The 27,716-nt window shown below is 39.0% G+C and overlaps 1 protein-coding gene across 1 annotated transcript; it reads left to right on the top strand.

Moving 5' to 3' along the window:
• The first annotated feature begins 6 nt into the window (after positions 1-6).
• On the top strand, positions 7-27,023 carry STK26 (serine/threonine kinase 26). Its single transcript, XM_019618137.2, has 11 exons — positions 7-147; positions 14,067-14,297; positions 18,680-18,736; positions 20,362-20,470; positions 20,558-20,715; positions 22,136-22,321; positions 22,940-23,088; positions 23,740-23,833; positions 24,289-24,351; positions 24,442-24,578; positions 25,102-27,023. The coding sequence occupies exons 1-11, from the start codon at positions 124-126 to the stop codon at positions 25,124-25,126; spliced, it is 1,233 nt and encodes a 410-aa protein (XP_019473682.1). The 5' UTR covers positions 7-123; the 3' UTR covers positions 25,127-27,023.
• Positions 27,024-27,716: the final 693 nt, after the last annotated feature.

Below are 27,716 nucleotides of genomic sequence, written 5' to 3' on the forward strand. Positions count from 1 at the left end.
TCGGGATGGGCCGCATCCCGGAGCGTGGAGGGGCTTCTGGTGAAAGGCAAAACGAAGCGAATCGCGGGGTGCGCTGGAAGTGACGATATCGACCCGGGCCTGCAGAGCGGAGCCCTGCGTGCAATGAAGGCCTGGTGCTCGGGAAAGGTGCGAGCCGATGTTTGTGCTGCGTGCCGTTGGGAGCCGTCATCTGTCAGAAAATGCCTCCTCTCCTTGGCTGGGAGGGAGGCCCGGTGTCCTTCGCGTGCTTGTGGAACTTGTTTGAACAAACAAGCATGCCGTACATAAGTGATTTTTCAGAGGAAGGCTGGGATACCTCTGACTGTTCACTCTTATTCTGCTGGACAGCCTCGTGTGAGCTTGGGCAGAGATCTTTATCAAACAGAAAGGAGCTGAGCTCATTTTGGTGCTGTTTTCTGCCTGTCAGAGGCTGGCAGCTCCGTCAGCGTTTTTGGCTTTCTCTCAGCTTTTAGGATAGCCATACCTGCCCCATAGCTGAGGGATTTTGGGGTTTTCTCAGTTCCAGTAACAGAGAAGCCTTTTATCTGTGTGAGATACAAGCAGTTCAGGAGGTTTCAGAACAGAAGGTTAAAATTTCTCCTGGTCAGGTATCTTACATGTTTTTTAGAGTGTAGAAATGATGTATAAAGAGCACTTTTATACTGATTTGCATTGGTTGCAATGCTGAGGTTTGGTTTACCTTTTTCACTTCTAGTAACTTGAAGGCCTTCTGAAATCAGTTAAATTTTGGTCCTCCGCTGACTTGCTGTTGATATAAGATGACATAAGCTTTTCTATCCTCTATCTTCTGTTAATGTTTTTGTGTTTGGAAGACTACTATTTCAAAGTCCAAATTTATCAACTCCTTATTGTCATACCTACTTGATCTATTGCTGACCTATTTTCCATGGCTGCCTTGTCACCACCAAAGGACCTTGAGAATTATTTGAGATCCTGTTTTTTGTTGTTAAACCACTAACGTTTATGTAATAGTTTCTCTAGTGCTGTTAGCTTTATCCCAAATCTCTTAACATATAGTGTGTGTAAAATCCTTTTTCCCTATTTTTTTTAACTGTTAGATACATGCAGCTGTATAGAATTAAGAAATAGCTCCTTTTGATGACTCTTGATGAATGCTTTTACCGAAGTCCCAACAATCTTACAATGCAAAGGAATTAGATTTGGTGAAAAACTACTCACCTCGCTTTTCCTTAAGAGGGTCTGTAATATGATATAAGAAAGCAAACAAAAAATCTTCTGGCCAAGGGTGGTAGTCTAAAGTATGAAGTTTACTTTTTTTTTCCTCCTCTTAATACCTATTTGAACTGTTCATTCAAGATCATCTAAGTGATTACGAAAGCATCCCTGCATCTGCTCAGTGTTAAAATGAATGCATGGCGACTGAAGAAGGAATAAACAGACTTGCCTGTGAAGGAGAAAGATCTAATAGTTGTATTAAAACTAGCACTGTGCAAAAGTGCATGTAATGTTAAGCTCTGTGTTTATAGTCTGTGTTGAGGGAAGTGTTTTCACTGTAACAGTTGAAACAGAATATGCCAGAGAATGTGTTACAGGTATGAATCCTTCAGTTTTACTGTAATCCTGTGATTTCCATCCCAAACAAACAAATCAGACTCCAAAAAGACTTTGCCAGTTTATCACTGAAGCATTACAAAAGCTCTTCTGACTGTTTTAAGGTCTCTTAAATGTTTTATATCTGAAAATACTGGAGGCCCATAGAGTTGTTTTGGTCAACTTGAGCTCTGCCTGTGAGTAGTATGACAACAACAGAAGACCCAGAGGTAGTATTATCTGCTGCCCTTATGAATAGTTACAGAATTATGTGTTTATTTAGTGGTTGCGTTCTGTTTAACCTGTCTTGTGTCCTTGACAAAACCAGATGTTATACCCAACAATTCATGCCTGTGCAAACAATTTCCTAAAGATGTTTTTTTCTCCTCGTCACTTACTTAGAAAGGCCCAGTTTGCACCAGTTGTATAATGTGAACACTCAAACTTCTAAGCCTGTTTAGTATGGTCAAAGAACTCAGTAAATGTATAAAATGAGTCAGGTTGAAGCTCTTATTCAGTTTTTGTGGTACAGAGGGTTGTGTTTGTTTCAAATTATCAGGAAATGTAAAGTATGTCAGTTCAGATCGATGTGTCTTCTCGTGGGCTTATGTTATTGACAGCATCTTACACATTACTCCAAAATTCATTAGTACAGATGAGTGACAGTTAGCTTTTCTAAGGTTGGGCAGTGAGGGAACTTTGCTATCAGCATCCTGAAATTTCAGGCTGGTCTAGATTTCAGCAATGGAACTTCACATAAATAATTTCTTTATTTAAACTGGTACACTTTTCAGCGTGTAAACTTTTCCTATTCCAATTTGTTGTGCAAAATCCAAGCCTGAAATATTAATTAACTCATGTTTGTGTTGATTCTGTTCTCATTTGTGTTTCTTGTCCGTATGTGTTTCTGAAACCTGATTTGTGGCTTTGTATTTCTGTTCCTCTGCTATTCTACTCATCTAACTTTTTGTTTTTCTTATGGCTTTCTTGGTATATCCAGTAGTCTTGAGTGTAGCCACAAAGGTTAGTTAGACCCGATCTGCTCTTACTGGCATCCAGACTACACTGCAATAAAAAACGTAACTTCCTCTAAAAGCAGAGCAGCCAGGAGCCACGTGACCTGTCAGCCACTGTACTTTCCTTCACAATTGAAGGACTGCTTGATTAAACACAAACTTGAACGTAAGGGTGAGCTTTGCTCTCAGTGAACAGAACCAGCTGTAAAGCGCTGCTCAGCGCGCAGCCTGAGCCTGGCTGTTGGAGAGCCTCTCTCTGCGGGATGCTGTGAGGGAGATCAGTGAACATCCAGTTATTGGATGGGTGTAGAGAGATGAAAAGAGAAATCGCTTTTAGATTTGGAAGTGATGGGCTGAGATTTAATAAATAAATAAATAAATGGGTGCCTTTGTAGAAATGCACTCTTTGTGTGGTGCCTAAAGATAGTCTGGAGGTGTGTCAGGTTTCTAGTAAGCCTTATTCATTGGAGTTTCAGGAGTGTCTCTTAGTTAAGAGCAGACAGTTCGTTACTGTCAGATACCTAAATGTTTAGAGGGTGTGCATTGGAGGAACTTGGACCTTTGAGGAAAGATCTGTTCGAGGATCTGTTGATGTACTGCTGTCCACAGAACTGAGTTGTGCTCGTTCTGCAGTGGGTTTGTAAAGGCTTTACACTTCTATTATTTAGAAACATGACTTAACTAGAGAAAAGTGGGATGTCCAGCTCTTGCAGGATGCTGTGGGACTTCCACAGAGCCTACAAAAGAGGGGTTCCTTGTGACTGAGCTAGGGTGGGCTCTAGGGTTTTGGCAGTTAAATCAAGGAACTGAAACTGGACTGAGGTATTTGAGCTTTGAGCCACAGTACAGTCAGGCTGCAGGAAGGTAGCATTTTAAAACATAGGGAGAGCATGCCTGTTTGCTTCTTCAAGTAGATCACATGAAAACATCTGTGGAATTTAATGCTGCAGTTGTTTGCCTTGTTGTGCTTGCTGTACAAGCTGTATCATACCTAGTAGCAGTCTGCTAACTCAGCTCAGGCTTCATTAGCTGAGCTTGGTTCTTCCATCTCGTGCACTTTGATAAGTTACTCTGATGACAAAGAAAAGCAGAGCTCGGTCATACTTAGATTGGCTTAGTATCATCAACGGGGGGTAGAGCAAGCTTTGGAAAGTGTTTGCTATGTGGAAGCTATGCAGGTATAACCAGCTGGAATTCAGCAGACACTTTTATCGGTCTGAGAAGAAAAAAATCTACAGCAGTCTCTTACTAGTAATTTTTGGGTGCAGATTTTACAGTTTTATACTCTCGTTAAGTGCACTGACCTGAAATTCTGCAAATCTGCTGAAGCTGCAGGGAATACATAAGCCAAACTCGACTCTTCTCACCTTAATTGCTTTGCTCTTCTGCACCATCTATCTGATACTATCACTTTTGAGCAGAGAATAATTTCCCTCAAACGATTTAAAAAAAAAAAAACAAACGCCTAAAACCAGATGTTCAGCTTTAAAAATACACTTAATTGTTACTTTATTCTGTAGAGGCTATTTTACTGAATTCAATATTGAAAAGATTCACCTGAAAATGAAGACCTGTGACCCGTGCCCTGCAGGACTTGTTGCAGTGCCCACTGCTCTCTCAGAGATCTGTGATAACTGTGGCACACCACTAAGAGCTCAGGACCAAACGTGCCTCTGCAGCAGTATTTGTAGTGTGAGACCTATGAAACATCCTTGTAAGCACCTTATCTTCGTTTTCACTGTTTTCAGTGCCCTGAAAATACGGTTTTCAGTCTTTCCCAAAAGTGAAAGGATGAATTTAAAATCTGTTAGTGGTTGTGTCACTTGTTTGGTGATTAGCTTTAGGTTTAAGAGTGGGTCAAAAAGTGTGAGAAGTACTAAGAGGTGGTTTGTAAGGCTGAAAAACAAACTGAGTTTAATAACTGACAGGCACTTGAAGAGTTCATGGATGTTTTTTGGGGGGATTGAATAGGGGATAAACAGTACAAGGTTAGCTGTGAAACTGTTCTGTAACATAATTTCCTGGTATGCTGTAATTAGTGGCTATATGTATGCTCTCTGCAGGAATGAACTTGGTGAAGTATTTATCAAGTCAGGGCCCACTGATGCAAGTCCTGCTATTTCTTTCCAACTTATAACAGTCATTGGCAGTCAAATTCCTTCTCACCTGCCTCACCAGGTTTCTTGATGTTCTGAAACTCTATTTAAAGAGCTGTCATTTGTGCTTTAAATTCATTAGTTCAGCAGTTCTTCTAGAAATCTGTTCTGCTGATTAGATGAGGATCACTGAACACGATCCTTAGTTTCTGAAGGAGAAACTTAAATCTCGTGAGAAAGGTGCCCATCTGGTGATACTAAAAACCATTCTGCCGGAGGGACTGCTACCTAAATAAATAGGACAGAAAGAACTCAATCAGTGAAGTTGTTAATAAAGGGTCTGACAAGGTAACAGTATCTTGCTGGTCTTGTTCTTCTTTTCATCTTGTGCATGTGGTTTTGCAGAGATGCACTGTATATACTGAGTGTTGTTTAGGTCTGTAGCTCGGGAAAGATTTCAGCTTAGATCTTGCTTGATTACAGTTCTTCAAAGCTTCCCTTCATAGCTGAGTGTTAGAAGTGTGAAGCAAAGTTTGTCTTGCCAAAAAATGTGGATTTGAATTTTGGTCTTGGTGGAGGCAGTGTATCTGGAAAAGCCTTGTGGAGTTACGTATCTTGGGTCTGCATGAATTCTGTATGCGCTGATGAATGAGGACTGTTGGTTAACTGCAGGTTTCACACCTGAGCTGTGGGAATGTTGGGAGCCCAGGGTGACAGCTCTGGTTTCATGCACCAGGAGTCAAGAACCATCTGTTCCCTCAATGTTTGTATTTCCTCACCCTGTCTGCCTTTTGCAGGCTTTTCTTTCAACTGGATGTATGTCCTGAATATTAGAATAATGTTGACTTGGAGGGGATGGAGGATTATCAGAGGGCATTTACTATCTGTGCTTTGCTAGATGTCAAGCTGTATTTCAGTGCAGACTTCTGCATTGGGAGCTGAATGTAGAATACAGGAAAAAACCATTCACCTTGGAATGACTAACAGTGTTGTAAAGTGCAGAGCAAAAAAGGCTGAATTTCCACTGATGCAAATCGACCTGAAAGCGTGTAGAGAAACGTGGAGGGGCAAGGTGATCCACAGCTCCAGTGCCAGCACTGGCAGAGAGCTGCTGCCGGGCAGAGGCTGGGTGTGGTGGTGCAGACTGGCAGAGATCACTGCTGTTGATCTCTCACCTAGGAAGGCATTATCTGGCAACCACTCACAGCAAGAGCACTTTTACATTCCTGCTCAGCTTTATTCCAGCCTAGTTGGCGAGAAGAATCTGATTTTGTTTTTTAAGGTGTTTTTCTTCCTCCCCTACGCCTTTCCTCTGCATTTTATGTAATGAGTTGCTTTGCTGTGCTATGAGTGTGCTGCAGAATTGGAAAAAAGGAGTTCCCTGAAATGGCCAGGTTGGTTCTTGGTGGGGAAAGTTTCTTCCTTCCTTTGTAGCTCATTTGGGAGTTTTATTTCTGTTCTTTTCATTGTGAGCTTCTTGTAGCTTCAGATCCACTATGATTGATATGACCAAGGGCTGTATGAAGAGGAGGCCTCGAAGAGAGGATGGGAATGCAGGATTCTAGAAGACTGCCGTGTTTCTCCAAAGGGTCCCTTCCAGAACTAAAGGGATGGTGTCATATCCCCTAACCGTGGGTTCCCATTTGGGGTTTATTGCAGGCAGTGGATTATTTCTGGGGAGATGTCTGTGTGAAATAAAGTTACTGGCTTGCTCCTTACTCCTGTGCAGTGTTCTGGAGCTATCCTTTTCCAGCCAGTGTTTTTTTCTGTCACATTTTGACTTTGTTTAGCCTGAAAAGAAGCAATGATTTTAGTAGAGAGATTTAACGAGGAGACTTGTCTGTGTTTAACTTAAGGTTTTGTTGCTGCTTTCTGGTCTATGAACCAGCAAGTTTAAAAAGCTGGATTTTGTTGTTTGTTTTCTTCTATCTGGATTATAGCATGAGTTTCATCTTATTTACAGGAGGAAAATCTGTGTATCATGTTCTAACTTGCACAGAATGAATGCTGAAATGGCTTCTATGATAGAACAGCGAGGAGCCTTTGAAGTTTGGGTAGCAATTGCAATTTAGTTGCAGATGCTAAACCTCTAAGCATTATAAAAATAGTACAAATGCCCAAATTATATAATTTATTGCTGGTAGAGCTGTGACGTAGTTGTTCCTTTAAATGGGTGTGGCAAAAAGGGAAAAAAAAAAATTGTTTGTGTGCTGATAAGCAGGCTGCTGGCTGAAAGGAAGGGCATACGCTGCAAGGAGGCTGCAGCCCATAAATGGTGCTTTTTCCGTGTTCCCATTGGACGTGGCTTTTGTAATCTCTCTGCAGATTAGGTTTTTCAAAGCAGTTCACAGACTAGGAAGAGTGCAGATATTCTTTTCCAGTGAGAAACTGGAGTAGTCTTCTATCTTCTAATTCTGATGTACAGGCAGTTCATTGAGGTGGCTTAATTATCCGTTCAGCAGTCATTTGTCCTGCTCTGTTCAACAAAGGAGATTACATTTGTTTGGAAAGAGCAGCTTGGTGAATTCCATAATAAAATACAGAATGGAATTTGAACACTTGGCGATCCAGGAATCTGTTGAATCCTAACTTCTTCAGCATCAAAGCACACCCAGACATCCTAGCTATAGAGTGTTGTCATCTGGGCCTTTTTATTGCAAATTACAGTGCAGATCTGGTCACGTAATTTGTGGCCCTCCTCCCGCTTGCCAGGCCGTGCTCCTCACAGATGGAAGCAAATGAAGGACAGGCATCGGTATGCAGTGGTTTGAGGATTTTTGTTTTTAAATGATACTGTGTGCTTAAAAGGTATTTGTATGTAGAATGAAGGTTAATTGGGTCTCCGTTAACTGTAAGTTACATAAAACTTCTCTGGCACGAGGACTTCCTTTTTATGTCTTTCCTCTGTGCAGAATACATAAACATTTAGGGTCAATTTATAATTGCCTGCATCAAAGGGCCCATCTATAGTAGATGTACTGTTCCTCTTGCTTTTTGCTTATTTACCCTGTTCCCTGAGCTGCTTCATGCTGTGCTACTGAAGTGGGAGAATAGCTAAGAATATAGGAAGTTGGGTCGTTTCCTTTTTCAGCACAATATGCAACTGACAACGTGCATCTGTCACAGGTCAGAGAGAGCTGGAGAATGAAGATGATTCTTCCCTTAAAAATCTGAGACTGGGCAAGAAGGAAAGCTGGTATTTAAAACTGATAGTCATAAGAATTGTCAAGCAGCTGGCCTTATAGCCAGTGTGATGAAAACACAGTCCTGTGGGTTTCTGTTTGTTTTGCTTTTGCTTTACGCTAGTGTTTTCAGGCTCCTACTAAACACAGCAGTGAGTCTCGGCCTTGAGTTAAAGGAGGTGCATCATTAAGGGTGTAACAGAGCTTAGGTCCCCTTTAAGGACAGGAGAGCTCAAGTCTGGTTTTTGTTCCCTGTAGCGTAGAAAAGTTAGGTAGTATAAAGATTTGATACTTTGACAATAAAACAACTTGATTTTAAAGTCACTTTCTACTTCAGTACTTACCATATGGTTCTGGTAAGCATAATGAAGTGTCTGATATCTTGATGTTGGAGTCTTGGAAAGGACTGCAGGGAGACATCAGAGTTGAATTCCCTACAGAAGTCACCGAGAAGCCAGAGTGCATACAAGATGGAGGAAGAAATGTTTGCAGGCTCCACCCTTATTGTGAATGTCTACAGGCGTTTTTTTCCTGATTCTTTGTAAGTGATAATAGATTTGCACCTGTGCTTTCGTTGACTTCAAGCTATTTCAGTATTTTTTTATATATATATGTGTATATATATGTGTGTGTATATATATATATGTGTGTATGTATGTATATATATATATATATATATATATATATATACAAGCCTGTGGCACTGTGTGCATAACTTACATTGTAATATGCATTTAAGAGAAAATACGTGGGTGAGGAAGAGATCTAGAAATCAAAGTCTTTCTATACCTGTTGTGGTTTTATTTTGTAAAGAAGCAAAACATTCCTGATACAGGTGAAATATGGCAGTAAAATATGTGGATATAGAGAGATACAGTAGAATGTGTGTGGCCTATAATTTGGGTAATCTCTGAAGCTGCATGCAGATAATATATGAAAAGAAATTCAATTAAGGTGTTTCGGCACATCTGCTGAGTGAGACATTACTTCAAAATCCCATAACCTGTTGGTTTCACCAATCCTATTCCCACGTATTTTCAATTTCCTTTTGCATCCGAATAGAACAGAAACTCACAGGTAACTTATTCCCTGAGAATAGATAATATCTGTGAATAAATTGGTTACCTGTGACTTCGATGTGCTCTACCCAGTGTTTTGTTAGTCAGGTAAATGCTGAGAAGAGGTGAAGTGATTCGAAAGTCACTAACATGATATTAAAAACTGCGTGTCTCTTATTCATTGCATTCTTAAGACAGTAGGATATCTTAGAGATTTTGCAGTTAATGGTGAAGTAGCAGTTATCATGCCTGCTTATTTTATTGTCAGCTGTAGTTCTGGGACTTAAGGGAAATGGTGCAGTGCACACTGGCTTCTGCAGCAAAGCTCGCATGTATTCTTCATCTGGCATTTAATGCTAATATGATTGTGGGGTGCAATTGCGGGGCTGCACAACAGATAAGACTTATTTTTTGTTTAAAGTTTTACCACAACAACCTTCTCCAGAAGCTTTCTGTAAGATGGCTCTTCTCCTTATATTTCACCCTTGACTTCCAGCACACCTAGAAAGGTGAGACTTCACTCCAGAAATTGTTTGAGGTATTTGAAATTACGCAGGTAATTCTAATTAGGGCCACCGTTAGGGCCACGGTGGGGGGGATACTTGGAAAATATGACAGTAGACACTCTATTCTTCTCTTTTATTAAATCTTCTGAGCGAATTACTTTATCTTTTACATAATGTACACATAACTGTGTTTGAGCAATGTTTCCCAGTCTAGCTGAGCTATTCTGTAACACTCCTTCAATTTTAAGGGAACTTCTATTCCAAATAAACAGTGTGAAATGCTTCAGCATCCACATAACGTTACAGCACTTCTCATTCAGGTTTTAGAAATACTTCTGAGATAATAGTGTGTGTTTTCACTGATGGCTGCTTAGAAGGAATCTAATGTGACTATGCTGAATTATTTGCTCTGGGAAACCTTGAGGACCCTGGGTCTGAGTTAGTTGGACTGAAACTGAGCTAATGGCTTGCATCTAAGATACTTTACAACTAATGTTTTTCATCCAGTTGTAAGAAGATTCATTAATGAATTTTGTTAAAGGCTACTGAATACAAGAAGGTTCAGTTCTGTGAATTGTAGGTCTTGAATAAGATGTTATGTGGAGATTATCCTTTTCTACCTGTTGTTCATTTGTATTTCAGTATTATAATGCAGCTTAATTACTAAATAACTTACCATAATTTGATGCATATCATTAGAAGCCTGTATAATCTTGGAAGTCAGATCTGCAGCATGCTTTACCTTTGTTTTAAAGGAGGAATGCAGAATTTGGAGAACAGGTATATGAAAGGGTCAGAGATAGATAGGAAGGTGAGTCAGCCAGTCAGTCCTGTAGCTGAATCTAGCCAGGACATTGCCTTGCTGTGTTTATTAAAAAGAAAATGCTTATGTAAGCCATATTGGCAGAGTGCTTGATGGCAGCTATTGTGGGTATGCTGGCAGAAGTTATTGGGCTGTAGAGGTTTTTATCTGGGGACTGCGAGCAGCAGGCTGCACAGTGGGGCCTCTTGAGATCCCCTCCTAGCCAAATTACAGTATGATTCTGGGACTCTGTGTATGTACACACACTTGCCTGTGAGCCCAGACAGTAATGGCGTGGAGGTGGAAAGAAGGATAGGAGAGTTTTTGGTAAGCACTAATGTAGGTTGTGTAGTTGTGCTGCGCTGTTGAAATGGTGGACTTCCTGAGCTGTGCAGAGGGTTTGTGTTGTCATGCTGATACCCGTGCTGTTACTCATGCTGGCTAGATTGAAGCTGGCATGTGTATGTGCCTGAGCTTGTCGTATTTGGTGCTGCTTCTGCCTGTGGGAGCAGGCCTAGGGGTGAGAGGAGCCAAGTCTTACAAATTTGTCCGCTTACAGGTGTTACCTTATCAGAGGTGATGGAGTCCATACGCTGTTGTACTGATACCATCTGTTGCCCAACGGACTTGACTCTCCATAGAAACCAATTAAAATAATAATGCACGCAGTTACTCATGGGCAACTTTCAAAGCTTCTAAACCTCTTTCCTATTCAGTGAAAGCACACGGAGTAACAGTTTTGCTCAGGAGTGTTAGAAGTATTAGATAATTTTTGGCACATTAGGAGCTTAACTGACAGTTGTGCTGCAAAATCTCAGTGGTGTGTGTTGCTGGTATATGTACACACATTTTTTATTTACATAAAATGTATTTCCATCTTTCTCTGTACTGAGAGGGAGAGAATAGGCATTGCTACATCTTTTTGTCTTCGATTAAAAAGTAGTTTTCTGTTTTTATGAGACAGAGGAATACTTTAGAACAGTAGCCAGAAAGATAAGGCAATTAAGAAAGGTAAAGGTAAGTCTGTTTCACAGTGCAGCTTTGTTCTAAGCCTGTGTTTTAAGTAATGTGAGCCTTCTTAGTTTGAAGCCTTTCCAAGAGAAATTACCTCAATATTAGCCATGATTGTTCAGAAATTCTTGCCTTTGTCCTGGAGTGTCCTACAGATACTTGTCAGCTTGGATGAATAACAGAAGCTGCAAAGCTGGCTTTGCTCGCAGTAAAAGGATTTGCTCCAAATAAAGATTTGCCTTTTTCCTTTAGTAATTCCACACCATTTGTTCACCTCTGATGCGCCTTTGTTCCACTCTCTCCCATGGGTGTGCATGGAGTGCTGTGTGCCAGGATATCCAGCCGTGCTTCATCTCTCCCTGTACTGCAGCACTCCCACATGATGGCGTTAGGAATTGCTGGGAGTTAAAATAGCCTTAAAAGCTCTGATTCACCTGAAGTAGCTTGGGGGTGAGAGTTGAGGCCTGCCTCGTTGTTGACTGTTAAGTGGGTGGAATGGTGCGTGTTTCTGCTGAGGAGTCCAGCGGAATTTTCTGCTTGCATTTCGCTTGGGGAGAAACCTTAAGAGCTGCTCTTTGAGTTCATCAGGCTCCTGTGAAGGTTGGATCAGTGACTGTGTCCGGGAGCACATTGCTTTTCTTTTAGCTATGTGGAAGTGTTCAACAGGTTTTCTATCAAACCCAGCAATAGGTAGCAGGTAACTTGAATGGGAGTTGCAGGCTCTGAGGTGTCTCAAAATAAAGCTAGTATTTCTGCAGCTGACTGCTTTAGGTAATAAAAAGTTTTGCCAGTCCTCTCTTTACACTTTCATTTTTTTAATGTAAATGAAGAGCTATTCTTACTGCAGTTGACACTGTAGTTCAGGAATACATTAGTTTGCAACTAACAGTCATGAGGCCTACATTTGCTTTCTTTCTCTTTATATTTATTGTCATGCAATTATCCCAAATCTCAGGTCAAAATAGTTCTCATCATTCACTTTGGTTGTGTATTTGCTTATCTTTCAAGTCCTTCAGTAGATGTAGCAATATATGGGGGGGGAGGGGAACAATTTTATGCATAGTTATTTTTCTGAAAGTGTATTCTTGTGTATTTCTTTGGTTTTTATCAGAGTAGCAAAGGAGAAATACTAATTCTTCTGGCTTTAAGTACCACGCAGGCACAGCAGCGTTTCATATATTTGCAAGATCTAAAAATTCAGTTACACAGATCAGCACAAATCTGCCATACTATTTAATGTTCCCTTCTCTTGTGAGAGCACAAATGACAGCTTGGTGTATATGAGCAGTGAATTGATTCCGCTGAAAATAAACTTGACAAATCATATGGTTAACTCTTAGCTAAATCTGCTCCCTGATTCATCCCACCATATTGTGGAATAAGTTCTGATCCTGATAAAGGAAGGGAACAGTAAGGGGCCGATAAGGCAGTGAGATTGCTGCTTTACTCCAGTCAAAAAAAGGAGCAATATTTTTTTCTCAGTGAAGATTTTTGCACCCATTTCCAAGACGATGATGTTAAGATGTTTTGTGGAGTTCCATGCTGGTACTGGAGCATTCTGCTGTGCAGGGTAATCCATGCAGCAGATGCACAATGGCTGCTTTTGCCAAAACTATCGCTTCTGTCATGACAGTTCAGTTGGTCTGCTGGGTAAGCATGATGCAGGAGAGACATCAGGCATCAGAATCAGAGAGCCTTTGGGCAGAGGTTTCTTCTTCATGGCAAGTTAACAACAGCAAAGCTGCTGCAAGCGTTAGAGGTCATCCTTCTCAAAATCCAGTTGTGCTTTTTTGTAATTGGTAATGTATTTAACTTCTGCAAAGCATGGGCTGTTCTGTTAACACATCTGCTTTGCCTCTTAAATTCACCCTTCCGCAAATTTCCTATGCTCTGAAGTTCAGTGTTCTTAAATTATAGTTCAAGTCATCCATACCCATCAGAAATTGCTGCTGTGGCTTTTGGATACACAAGCAGCCATATGCTTTATCTTGAAAGAGAAATAAGAATTTGCTTTCTTTTTTTCTTTTTTTCCTTCCTCTCTCTGCCCCCTCTTTGCTTGAATGAAGCTGAGAAGTGTTAAGATCTTTGTGTGATGTCAGTGCTGATCTTAGAGCAGTTGACCTTCAGAGTAAACCAGGTGTCCTCAGACGTGCTGTACTGTCTGGTGCTGTGCTCCCCCACCCCATGCCTATTTGGGTGATGTCAGCAGGTTCTAATCAGTGCTTCAGTTTCATTTCTGCATCCACACTCCTTTGAACGTCTCTCAATCCCTTTTGCTGCCTTACGTGTGCACCATCTTAGCAGGTCTCAGAAGCTCAGGGTGCTTGGGTGGAGGATTCTGCTGGTGGGCTCCAGGTGCTGCAGTCCTCTTGCGGCTACCTGTGTGCTGTATTACTTGCAGTGCAGCTTTGTCTGCTCCAGGCTGTTGGCCTTGTAGGAGAGCCCAGCCTCATTCACATGGGTAACAATGTTAGCACTTCGTGCCAGTAATTGCATTCTGCAAACTTCTGAATTACCACACAGACAGGATTAATATTAAGAACAGCGCTATTCTTTCCTTTAAAAGCGTTAGGTGGGAAATGAGATTTGTACCTGATGCTTTCCTTAGTGAGACTCATTTGCCTTTGACATAATTGCATAAAATACGTCCTGTAACTAATAGCTGAATTAGAAGTTAGTGTATGGGAAATAAATTCATCTGATACGAGCCCTCTAATGATGATAAATCTGGATGATGTGTTTCTTGGGAAGTAATGAGGGCTAATAACTTGGAAGTAAATTAAGATAGCTCATATCTTTTTTATTTTTTAACTTTTTCTCTAGAATCATAGAGCAGACCCAGAAGAATTATTCACAAAACTGGAACGCATTGGGAAAGGCTCCTTTGGTGAAGTCTTTAAAGGAATTGATAATCGGACACAGCAAGTGGTTGCTATAAAAATCATAGACCTGGAGGAAGCAGAAGATGAAATAGAAGATATACAGCAAGAAATAACTGTTTTAAGTCAGTGTGACAGTCCTTATGTAACGAAATACTATGGATCATATTTAAAGGTAACGTATGGTACTGCACAAATATTTACTAGCAGTGTGTCAGCCCGTTTTGAATGATGCAAAGGAAAAATTCTAAAACTGAGGGAATGATATCAAATCAACTTGACTTCTAGTTTTTTCCTTTGAATGGTGTTGACTTTGTTCTGCTTCTTTTGCTGCATGCTCCTTAAGGCTCAGATTTTCACAAAATGGCTACAAAAGGAACGGAGTTGACAGAAGATTCCTATTGCTTTTATAAAATTACATGGAGAAAGAGGTGCTCTCTTCTTTCTTTCCTCACAACTTCTAGTGCAACTTTGTGCCTTTTTGGAGAAAGAAAAATGTTTCCATAGCTAGGCTAACAAAAAAGAGAAACCTTTCTTTGATATGGAAGGAAACCCTGTGCGGTGTGGAGATGTTTGTAATTATGCATTATAGTAGGCCTGAAACAAAGTGGAACTGACAAGAGTACAAAGTGGTTATATAACTCTGAAGTGTTATCTAAGGCATAATTTAAGAAACAAGCTGAACAAAAAAGCAAACATCAAATCAACACACACACAGTAATGCACAACCCCACAGAAATAAAAATGGAAAGTGTGTAAATGTATAGCAGTGACAGAATGGCTGGATATAACTTTCAGCTCTTGGTTAGGGTTTTCTGCTCTTTAAAAATTCCTGGCAAATGCAAGAGTGTGTTAATTCTGCATTACTTTCCTTACTGCTGTTTGGGTACTTTCCATTTTCGTTGTATTCTGAAAGATTAATGCTGGTCTCCTGATTTTTCTTACCTCTACTATTTTGGGGAAGGCTTCTGTGGGTGAAGAGATGTTTGTGAAATTTTGTTTATTTTCCCTTAAGAAACTTCCCTTAAAAAATCACAGGAATGTTTTTCATCCCAGACTACTGTGGCAGTTAATTATATTGCTTGCTCTTCCCTGCCTAATTAGTATCTTAGGCTGGATTTAGCCTTGATTTCTAGTACTAGGTCTTTCAGCTTGAGATTCCTAAGGGGGAAGAGTGTATTGGCTTCGTTAGAAGTGTCCAAAGAATCTTTTATGCTGACTCTAATTTTGGTAATAACAGGCATTTTGAGAGTACTGTCTGTCTATTCTTAAAAGTAAAAACTAAGGTTGCTATAGCTTCTAACTTTTTATTAGCTATAATTCTGAGAATGGCTGTTAGCCTTCGTATTCGGCTGTTCAGTATTTTGTTCTGCATATTCTTTAGACTTCTTCTGGAAACAGTGAAGTATGTATGGTTTTGTACAAAATGACTTTATAATTAAAGGGTAAAGAACATTGAGGCTAGATCCTGAAAATTAAGACACATTATTTCATAGAAAGCAGAGTCCTGGGCTGCTGAGAGTAATAGCAGTTCTCAGTGGATATGACTGGTACCAAGATGATGTGATCAAATGGGCTTGTTGGTTTTATACATCAAGGTTATTGAAAATAGCTCCTATAAATACTTCCAGAGGTAGGGCAAAAAGAGCACAGGTGTATTTCAGTATTTAAAAGTAACCAAGTTTATTGAACTTTGAATAGGGAGATGGTTGCTGCCATCAAGTCCCAGTCAGCTTCAGCTCTTCTCCTTTGTAAGAAAGCACATTTCATAATTGAATGTTATGATGAAAACATTAAATAAGATGTGTTAACTGTGAGGATTCTCTAACTGTTAAGTGTTTCAGATGAGGTTTTTTTTCTATGTACAGTCTTAAATATTCTGGAGCTTTACACTGTGCTTAGTTTCTTGCTTGTCAGGATGCAGAGCCAGCATTGTGACTAACAGGAATGGAGTGACCCAGTCCCAGGGGCCCTGTGACTTACCAGCAACATGCAGGATCTTCCCAGTGCTCCTCCTGCTAAGGAGAAACTGAACAGGAGGAGGAAAGAGTGTCTTTATCTCCATTACTTGACTTACTAATTTGTAATCTAGTCAGCTCAACTGATGCCATATAAGATACTCTTATATTCTGCAGCCTAGCTGCTCTTTAGCTACAGCTTCATGTTTGACTTGTAAATGTGGTTTTAAAAATACAGACAGCCCCTAAATACTTTTACCTAACAGTATAGTGTTATTTGTCTGCTAGTAGATATTTTAAAAACACTATTGATACAAGATAAGGTTCCTTACCACTGAGATAAAACTGATGCTCATTTTCCATTATTGTGAAACAAAAAGGTGCAAAATTCCCAAATGATGAAGACATGGGATACCTTTGTATCTTGAACTTCGGAGCTCAAGTGGGAATTTACTGTTGAATAAATCTCAAAACTTTGCTAGTCTTAATCATTTTCTCCCTTAAATTTGGATGTCTTGCAAGATCTAAGCATTGGTAGGTGATACACAAACGTAGTTAATATACTGTGAATACATTTGTGTTGGGTAGGAAAGGGTTTTGCCTTTTGTATCGCATCTTTTTCTGTTATGTGTGGAGTTGTGCAAGGTTGCAGCAGCTCTGATGAGCTTTTGTAGATGCAAGATAACTTAAATCCTGATGTAGATGTTTGTAGACATTCCTGCCTGTGGTAGGTGAGCATGTAAACTTGACTTGTCATCCAGGATTGCACCTTGATTGCAGTTAACATCATACCTCACTAAATAAAACATAGATTGTGGAAAGTGCCCTTCAAAGTGATAGTGTGTAGCAGTGTAAGATATGCTAGAGTGCTGAAGTGTTGTCCTCACGTCAGTATTACTGCCTTCTTGGCTTATCCAGGAGAAAGATTAAAGTTACTGAGAGTTACTCCAGTACTGGTGTGTTCTTGTTATGCCAGTTTGTGAAGCTCGATAAAATACGTGAGCTGTATTTTCTGTCTGATCCCATAGAGAGCGATCATCTCTGGGTGACAAAACCATGTGGATTGTTTTCCTTATTTGTGCCATGTAGCCTTTGGGCTAGGGAATTAATTGTCCATCCTATAACTTGTAACTGCTGAACGCACCTGGGCTGCTTTTATTTTTCGATTTTGCTTTTAAAACAAGCCTGAAGTTATTCTCAGCTTTTCACATTTTAGTATGGAAAATTCCTATAGTAACATCCAGTGTATTCCAGCAGAACTGTACTGCACTTAGTGCAGCAAAGCTTTGAGGCCATCTGAAGATATTGTTTGTTCTACATTGTCTATTTATACATGGTTGACCTAAAATAGCTAGGAAAAAGGTTGTACATGCTTGGCTAGAAAATATCCCCACCCGATTACGCTGGATAGCAGCAGTTTCTTTGAGACATTATTTCAGAAACACAGTACTTATTCATTTCCACCTTATACTGTTTTCAAGTAATGGTCAAATGCTCCAAACACGTCTGGTAACCACAATGTTTGCCTTAAACTGGAGCTCCTTGCAGGTCTTCTCAACTGACAAAGTTGGGCTTTATAAAAACTGCTAAAATTAGTCAGCCCTTCCCTGCTGATCTCATAATATTGGAATAGACTCTCATAAATTGCATGTTTCTTAAATTTAGTATAAATCTAACAGAGTGTGCCTTGTTAGCATAATTGGATTGGTACTTCCAGAAACTGCACCTTTATTTGCTTGTTGTTTCCTTTAGATTTCTATCACTAGTCAGGAAATAGGGTAGGTCAGAGTACAATGTAGAATGCAAGAGGCTTTAAAAAGGACTTCTGCTAGGAGCTTGTGCTTTGCTGTAAGAAACTAGTGCTAGTAAATACTTCCTACTTTGAAAGTGTGCATGGTACTTGGGCTATATTAGTATTTCTGATAGCTGTGTTTTTCAAATGAGTGTTTTTTATTCCAGTAATTTCTTGAGCATTAACCTATGGATTACTGTTCTAGGTTTGTTTCTGAAATGTGAGGGAATTTTGGTGAGCAGTTGGGAAGAGCTCCCAGTTTTGAAACATACTCTATGTATCTTGTACCAAATCTTTCCATTTCTGTTTACATGAATCTGCCACTTCTTGCAGTTGCTCATGAAGGAGAAAAGCAGCACCTAGAAAACCCTTGTTGGAAGAACTTGAATTCTAGTACTGTAGCTGAGATATCTCAATAAAGAAAGCACAGTAACTCCCAGGAGTAAAGATTCAAGTAGCATGACATGAAGAACAGAAAAGAACACAGGACTTTGAAGTATTGCTTAAAATTCAAAACAGAGAAGAAAAACTCTGTGAAGTCTAATATAATTAGATAAAAAGTATAACTTAAAGGAACTGTGTTGTTCTTATCACTGACCTATTAGTGGTTGGTTTGGAATGTCTGATGCAAAGACTTCAGAAACGTGAGCATTCTTGCAGGGTTTGGGTCTTGCCCAGGAGCTGTAACTTGGTGATTCGTGGGGCTCTGATTGTGTTCTCCTATCAGCTGGCTGGTACTCCACTGAAGTACATTTTCTTTTTTTAATGGTACCCTTGGACTTCTAACATCTCCCATTTCTTCTGTAGGGCACAAAACTATGGATAATAATGGAATACTTGGGTGGAGGGTCAGCTTTGGATCTTGTAAGTATATGATTATTTGCATTCTGAGTCCTAGTAAAACCTATCTGGTTGTATGTATCTCTTGGTAACAGAGTCCAGATTTCACTGCTACATCAGCACTACATTATAATGCTTCAAGAAGTGTTAATTTGTATAATAGTTCTGTCACATGTTGGTGCACTGAGTTGATGCTGATTTTCTTGTCTATTTGTTGTTCCTATTGGTTGTTTCTAAGCATGAGGAAACTTTCATTCTCAGTCAAATGCAAGGTGGTAGTTTTCTTTCTGTGTATAGAAGTTTGCCACATATGGAGGAGGAGGAGGAGGAACTTGTGGGAGGGTAGGGGTGTTTCTGTGGGCCCCACCACCAGGTTATTCATTACACTTGCATACAAAATATTTCTGTTAGGATAGGATCTCAGGAATGAACGTTGTATGTCACCACGGAGTGCAGTTAAAATTAACTGGTTAAAAGGTGTTTAGTTTTCCACTTTCAGAAATCCTGGTTGAACATGAAAGTGCCTTTTATTTCAGATAGTGGAGCATTCATGAAGGATGTAGCTTAGACAGTGCGAGAGCACAGTTCACTGTATGTGGATGTGGTTTCCCCATATTTTCAGTGCAGCTCTACCTCAGCTGTAAAGCTATGAGACCCACCCTTTCCTGCAAGATAATATAACGCTTTCTTTGTGTGATCTGAAGGAGAAGCATCATGTCTTCAGTATTACAGAATGGTGTTAATTATATGTTTGCTACCAGTGGTTCTGTCTGCAAGGGTCTGTGGATGTGCTTAGCCTATTTCAACTTCATGAAATTACATCATATCAGCTTTACTCTAGGAATGCAAAAACACAGGAATTATGAGTAGCATGTAACAGTTTGTAGCTTTGGAATTTGGTCGTCTTGAGAAAGAAGCTGAGAGAATTTGTTCTTTAACACTTCTACATAGTTTGTAGTCTCTTTTGGACTGTCAGAAAATAGTGAAGTGGTGTGGGGGGTTTTTAGTGGTGTTCAGTGGTTTTAGGTTTTAGTGTTCTAAAGGGCAACTTAATTTTTATTTCCTTTGCTTAACCTCAACTTTTTCATGATTTTATTGTTTTCCATTTCACTGCTGTGAGTTTTTTGTGTGTTTTTTAAATAGCAGAATCACACATCTTAATTATTCTGTTTTATGTACATAGTCTTCTGATGTGCAAAGCTTTGACAGTTGAGCATTATGTTCATAATGCAAAAGCAAGCATAGAATCAAAAATATTGGAATAACTTTAAAAAAAAGTTTTGTTTTGAATTAAACAGTTTGTTTCTTGATGCACTCAAATGCAGCATTGGGTCTGCTGTATTTGATAAGAATGTAAAACTTCTTGGGAAATTCTAGCTTTTCATGTGCATTGCATGCTGAGGGGAGTGTGTACTGTATAGAAAAGTAACAGAATTTGTAATGTATTACCAGTAGAGGAGATGTGAAGATGATTATTCTAATGGAATCTTTTTCTGGTAGAATACTAAGCTACTTAATTGAATCTTCACATTATGAATTCCATTAGCTCTTTAAATTAAAAATGTTTCAAGTTTAAGATTTATTTAAATCAATAATAAGGCAGAAATTAGATATGGCTAAAATTATTTTACTGTGTGTTTTCTCTAAAGCTTCGTGCTGGGCCTTTTGATGAGTTCCAGATAGCTACTATGCTAAAGGAAATCCTGAAAGGTCTTGACTACCTGCACTCAGAGAAGAAGATTCACAGGGATATAAAAGGTTCACTTAAAATGCATCTTTTTAAAATCCTTAAAAGTAAGTAGAAGAGCATTCTGACTTAAATATTGTATTATTTCCCCTTGGCAGCTGCCAATGTCTTGTTATCAGAGCAAGGTGATGTTAAGCTTGCTGATTTTGGAGTTGCTGGGCAGTTGACAGACACACAAATTAAGAGGAATACCTTTGTTGGAACCCCGTTTTGGATGGCCCCTGAAGTTATCCAGCAGTCAGCATATGATTCCAAAGTAAGTATGAATGTAGAGGATCTCTCCTCTCTATCTGCTGATCTAACATAAATGGCTTTGTTTTTTTGTCTTTCTAATTCTATCAGTACTGGAAGGAAAAATGATAATAAGGAGGGACAGTCCCATTTCTCTTGTGTGTATGCCCATCAGATGCTTTAGGGCATGAGGTTAGTGAAATGGCAGCTTATTTTAGTGCTGATGATAGATTTTCTACCCTGTTTACATGCATTCAGAAAGCTAAACCTCTTGGTATGTACAAAGTAACTTTTGTAGTGTTTTTCTTAGATAGTAAGTCTGTAACTGTACTTGTGATGGGCCCTAATAAAAAACCTGTTGACTATCTGAGATGTTCTAAAGATCCACAGAGATCTTTCCTAGAGTCAGATTTGAAGAAATTTGTATACATATGAGGGATGACAGTAAGGAATTTGTACATCCAGCTGTAATTTTCATGTGTAGGGTTTCAGCTTTACAACTGTTACTTGTCCTGTGGCATTTTGGGAAAGCACTCTACCTTGTTTTAAAAATAGGTTCTCCAATCCAAATTAAAATAATTCATCTTCTGGTTTTCCTGTGTCAGCTGTGCCACCCCTTCATTTACATTCTGCACAACCTAATCTCCTGCTTTCCTTGTCTCCTCAATGTTGTTGCAAGAGCAGTACCCTTTTCTCCTTTCTTTCCAAGCCTTCGGATACAGCAGATGAAGGGTTTTGGACAGGACACACTAATTTCTAGTCTACAGTTGTTGGTTATGATATTTCAGTAACAATGAGCTACTTTAATTCTTCAGTATTAAATAGAGATATTTTAGTAGTTCTTCTAAATAGGAAAGGAATATTGTAGAAATGCAAATTGTAACCCAAAGCTGTCCATATAATTAAGTGTTACAACTTTGCCATGTGTAGTCAAATCATTCCTAGGCAGTTTTTAATGAGAAACGCTTATAGTGATTTTAATGGCTCTTGTAACTCATCTGAAAATAGTGCAGAGAATGTGCATTTCACTTGGGAGAAGTCTCTAAATTGAAAGAAGATCTCATAGTTCATAAGGCATTAATGAAACTTGTCTTTTAGGTAAAATCAGTATCTCTTCATGACTCTTCAGAAGCCCATGCTTCCAACTTGATGTTTCAGGTCTAACTGGAGTTGTTGGCAGTTTCCTAGCTAAACTAATAAGGCTGTTAGGGAAGAAAGCAACAGTGCAAGAATATTGTGTTGTATTCATTAGTTGAAGTTATTAAAGACTGATTAAATTGCTTATGTCTTCAGGAATAATAGCCTTGGGCAATAAAAAGCAATCCTTGTGCATTATCTATTGAGACTAAAATTAATTCTACTATATAGATGCAGGTTTCAGTTAGTAAATGCATTGTTATGATGGCATTCAACTTTATACTGAAAGTAATTTTTCCATTTCACAGGCTGACATCTGGTCATTGGGAATCACTGCTATTGAATTAGCCAAAGGGGAGCCACCCAACTCTGATATGCATCCAATGAGAGTTCTGTTTCTCATTCCAAAAAACAATCCTCCAACTTTATTAGGAGAATTCAGTAAACCTTTTAAAGAATTCATCGATGCGTGTCTGAATAAGGATCCAACATTTGTGAGTAGAGAAGTGTGTGTGTATGTTTGTAATGTGTGTAGAGATGCTCATGTTTCTTTTTTTAATGCGTTCTTGTCAAGTGTTTTGCTGATATAGTGCATCAGAGTTGACTAAAATAGTTCAAGAGACTAATTTTGACTGCAGATAGCAACAGTGCTTTTTAATAGTTCTCTCCACCCCAGCCTCTTTTGTTTAAAGTAATGGAGGGAGGAGGAATGACAAAGGAAGTGATGGCAGAGGCAGCTTCCCAGAATGCATGCAAAGCTAAGATACTGTCAGAAGAGAAACCTAACTTTCTTCCCTAGTAGAACTTTTGTTTTCTGTCTGAATTCTGCTTACAAGGAAATGCATTGGAGAAACTTGATTAGTCATTTTCCTGGGTGTGTACTTTCTAGCATAGAAGGGTAAGCAATATAGTCTGTGTGACTTGATCATATTTTTAGAGTGCTTGTAAATGTGGATTACTGGCTTTTTTGACTTCCTGTTTCTACTAATTTCCTGGTGCTGTATGTGTTAGAACTGGGAGTCTGTTGTTGTACCAAATCTTCCCTGCTAACATTTAAAGTCATAAAATGCTAGCATAATACTAAATATTCCAGTGTTTTGGTTTTTTCACAGCGCCCTACAGCAAAAGAACTCCTGAAGCACAAATTCATTATGAAAAATGCCAAGAAGACTTCATATCTGACAGAGCTAATTGATAGGTTTAAGAGATGGAAAGCAGAGGGACATAGTAGTGATGAAAGTGATTCCGATGGTTCCGATTCGTAAGTTAATTTTCACAATTTAGTCTCTTTATCTAGCTTTGTTCTCTGTGTTTTCCATTGGCTTCTTTAAAGAAAACTGTTTGAAGCTAAAGGCTAATGCTTAAGTCAAGCTATGTGCTTGTTCTCTAAACGTTTTTTAACCTCTGAACTCATTTTCAGTTCTGCTTAAGTGCTGTGTGTTTCCTACTCTGAGGCTAGCGGTTATACAGAAACTACTGAATCACAACTGGAAATACTGTTAGCACAATGTGGGTAGAACAACATACCTTCTGCAAGTCTTTGGTTTTTCTGGATATCAGATAACTGTTTTTGGTGGGATGCCATTGGAGAAGGGAGGTCCTAGAGGTAGACAGCAACTCTTGTTTGCTTTGATAGTATTTCAGTTTGCTCTCTGAGATAGCGTTTCCTAAGTTTTAAATACATGCTTTTTTCTTATTTGAAGACATAGAAATAATCCTTATAGATGTGTTCCAGTCTGGTCTAGTGGAGGTTGGTGGCCCTGCATGTGGCAGGGGGTTGGAGATTCATGATCCTTGAGGTCCCTTCCAACCCTGGCCATTCTGTGATTCTGTGTTATGTATTTGGGTTACCTATGGCTGCTTAGCATTATGTTGTGACTGGTGTTGTGTACATCGTATCCTTTTCCTTCAGGGAGTCAAGTAACAAAGAGAACAACTCTCATCCTGAGTGGAGCTTTACTACAGTTCGGAAGAAACCGGATGCAAAGAAGCTGCAGAATGGGACGGTATGTAGTCTGAGTTCTATTAAGGAATGGTTTTGTAGCCATCGTAAGGAAGGTAGTGTTAAAACTTTGTAACTATACATTTTCTCATAAGAATTGACAGCCTTTTTGTACCTCAACAGATAACGCTTGTTACTGATGTATCCTTTAACTTCGTCAGCCTTAACTTCAAAAGATATCACATACTAATAGATCTGTATCTATTCATGGAGATATGATTTTTTTTTTTTTGAACTGTGATACAATATTAGAGAGAGGAAATTGAGCTGTCACAATGTATTGCGTGCCATCAGGCATCTCTTTACACATCACATAATGCTTGATGTCCTGTAGCCTGTTTTGAGATGTACTGTAAGGGCTGTGTTGAACTCATAGGAAGTTCTAAAATCACAGTGTGTGTTAAATGCAGCTTAGATACTGCATAGGAACATACTGATATTCTTATTTGTTAATTTTAGGATCAAGATCTTGTTAAAACCTTGAGTTGTTTAACTATGATAATCACTCCTGTCTTTGCTGAGGTAAGTTTTCCTTTCAGATCAGTTTTTTTAATTAATTGTCTGAACGTTCATGAATTCTGTAAGCTTTATCTCATTTGTTCTACTACTCAGCTCAAACAGCAGGACACAAATAATGCTAGCAGAAAGAAAGCAATTGAGGAACTTGAAAAAAGCATTAATATGGCAGAAGCAACATGTCCAGGGATCACAGATAAGATGGTGAAGAAACTTATGGAGAAATTTCAGAAGTAAGTTAGTATTGCATACATTGTGTGGTGAGGGGAAGCACTTCCATTTGGGAAAAGCTGGTTGATTTTGAGCACCTCGTGTGTTAGGGAGATTTGAATACAGTTTTTTTGATAAGTAAAAGATCTGTTGCATATAGGGCTCAGCTTTTAGCTTCATTGTTCATACAGAACACTTCTGGTTATTGAAACAAAAACTAATAAGAAACGGTGACTTTTTCTGCTTGGTCTTTCAGCACTGCAATTTTATTGTAGCTGTCATACTTTGTTTCCTTAAGTTTAGCCTGCAGTTATATCTTAAGCATGTTTATAGCAAGTAAGTCAAGGAGTCTCCTTTTCCATTATCTTTCTAGGGAATGTTTTCTTGAGTGTGCATTCTGGTGTGTGTTTTCTTGTTTGTTTTCCTTTGAGCTGTTAGGATGAGGTGAAGGCACTTACCAGTTTAATGATGCACAGGTAGTTACTTGCTGTTTGCCACACCAAAATAGAATCATTAACACTCTTCCTTGCATTTTCATATCCGTAGATTTTCTGTTAATGACTCATCCTAAGAAACTTCACATAATTGACTGCTGTTTCGTATGGACCCAGTGAAACCCACCAAAACTACTTCAAGCTTGGCAGTGCTTAGCTCATGAGCTCCTTGTGCCTTTTGGATCTTTGCAACATATTGATGGTGATTTGAGGATTTGAAAGAACCTACTCAACTATTTTGTGGCAGTGCACATGGTTTTATATTTTCAGGAAATTATTTTGTAAAGAACAACTTTTAATATTGTAGTTTCACCTGTTTAATCTGATAAAAGTTGAGGTGCAGTTTTGCTTTTAGAAATAACCATTACTTTAGTTAATAGAAAGTGCGAGTACAGTATGTTTTGATGCTGTTTTGTTCCTGTGCACAGGGATGTACAGGTCTTTTGTATTCATGAGTTAAACTTTTGTAAATCACTAACGAGCTTCAGAGAAAATAGCTTTTTCACGAGCGTATTCAAAACGTAGTGGCAAGGTTATTGCTGTAGCACCTGCTTCAACCAGCATATAGTTATCGTGCCCTGGAAAATAAACCTGCAACAGTATCTACTATGATTCTAAATTGGTACAGTATTCTAGGCAGCTCTATGATTAAATATATTTGAGAGCAATATGTCAATAGTTTGCAGGTGATATGTAGCAACAGGTATATCCTGATGTACAGTATATGTATTACCTTTTAGAACAAGTAGTAACTCAATCTTACATCGTCATGGAAGGAAAATTAAAGCAATACAGTTGAGGGGGTGGGGCTTTTGGCAATAATGGACGAAACCTGAAGTCCAATTTAATTTAATGTTTCTCCTCTGACTATATATACCTGGGTGGAAGGGAGCCAGAGAAGCCGAGCGTCGCATGATACATACCTCACAAGCAGGTATAAGCGTAACACCAGCGTTCTTTGTGGTGGTGTTGTTTCTCCTGTAAGATATTTATACACATTTTTGTTCTGAAATACATTAAATACAGTACATCAACATAATTTGTTTATAATTTTCTGGAAGTGTATTTTAAATATGTATTTACCAGTTAATATGCAAAGAGCTGAGTTATAGATATTCTTTCACAAACAGGTAGTACTGTGCAGTACGGAGTGATTTTTTTTCATAAAAAGTAGGTAAGACTATAAAGTTGCTTTCAGTTATATATTTATGGTACTGCTAGATGGGTAATCTCTTCTGTTTTGTTTTGGTTTTGTTCTTTTTTTTCTTTCTTTTTTCAACCCAGTATGTATATTATGCTGAAGTTTTGAACTGGGATTGTTTTTCAGTACTTAGCTGTGGAACTGTTGGTGTAAATTTATTTTTTGATAAAGGCTGGGTGTGTTTATTTTATGGTTCAGACCTGCACATTTTGTTTTTGCACAAAAGTCATTTTAAAGAATCTGAAATATATCTGCCAAATATTGAAAAAGTAATGGTGTGCAAGTAAATACTGCATTTTTAGTCAAATGTTGCCATTACATCGTTTTTATATAAAGGACACTTGTGAGAGATGGTGGTTAGATATGCCAAGGACAATTATTTTCAATGGTGCCTACACTGTATAAAAAAAAAAAAAAATTACTTTTAATTCCTTGTTTTAATTTTAAGAAAGTGCTTCTGTTTAAAACTTTCATCTGCTATATAACTGAAATTCGATTAGAATTTATATCTGAGAAACAAAGTCTGGAAATAGTTTTTGAAAACAATGTTATGGATTAAATAAATATTTTTATAAATGTAAAAGCAGCAGAAGTTGTAAATACAGTTGATCTGAAGCTTTACAGAATAACTGCATCACAGAAACAAATTGTAGTGCTCCTCTAGCTTCTGTAGTTGTTAGTCTTGTAAATCTGTTTATAGATGAAGCTTATTTCAATGTTTTGGGGGGTTTTAAATGGTTTAAAAATAAATATTTAAGTTCTGTAAACTTTCACAAACTTGTTCTGTCGTGCGCTTTGTTCTGGATTTCTAACAGATGTGCAGAGGTGTGGATGTCCCTCTTAGAGTCTGGTGGTGTTTTTCAGCAGAAGCATACAGAGCTGCGTGGTCATTCTTATTAAAAAGGTTTGGGGTCCCTCCCACCCCCATGCTGTTCTTACCCACGGAACACCTAGCAGCTGTTGTGCAGCACAGAGTGCTGGAGAGGCGGAGCAGCTCTAGTGATCAGCTTGGTTTCAGTCCCACCGAGGCATCTTCAGGATCAGACAAGCATTCGTGCCCTGTGACAGCCATGTGCAGATGTGGGAATGCTGGCTTAATGGTGAGCTGGGCGTTGTGGAGCAGAGGTGCAGAAAGGCCTGTGCCACAGTGACCTCAGCTTCTATCTACTTCACCTGTCTCGTCCTAAATCTCATTTTAAGCACTTGCATACTAATTTCTCAGAAGTAAAAGCATGTTTTTTTACTTCTGTGCCACCTCCTTCCTAAGGTGCTTTTCATTTTTTATATGAGGCCAAGTGGAGGGGAGTTTTTCTTGAATGTTTTAAGTGGTTCCTCTAGCCTGTGGACACAGAGTCTTTTAATCTGTGCAGCTCTATAGCCAGTTCTGGGTAGCTAGGGATAGTGAATTAATGGGAGAAAGGAACATGTAGTCATACCACAAATAGGACAAGTTGCTGAACTATGGT

Source organism: Meleagris gallopavo, chromosome 9 (assembly GCF_000146605.3).
Source record: "Meleagris gallopavo isolate NT-WF06-2002-E0010 breed Aviagen turkey brand Nicholas breeding stock chromosome 9, Turkey_5.1, whole genome shotgun sequence".
In the NCBI taxonomy this organism is placed as follows: Eukaryota; Metazoa; Chordata; class Aves; order Galliformes; family Phasianidae; genus Meleagris; species Meleagris gallopavo.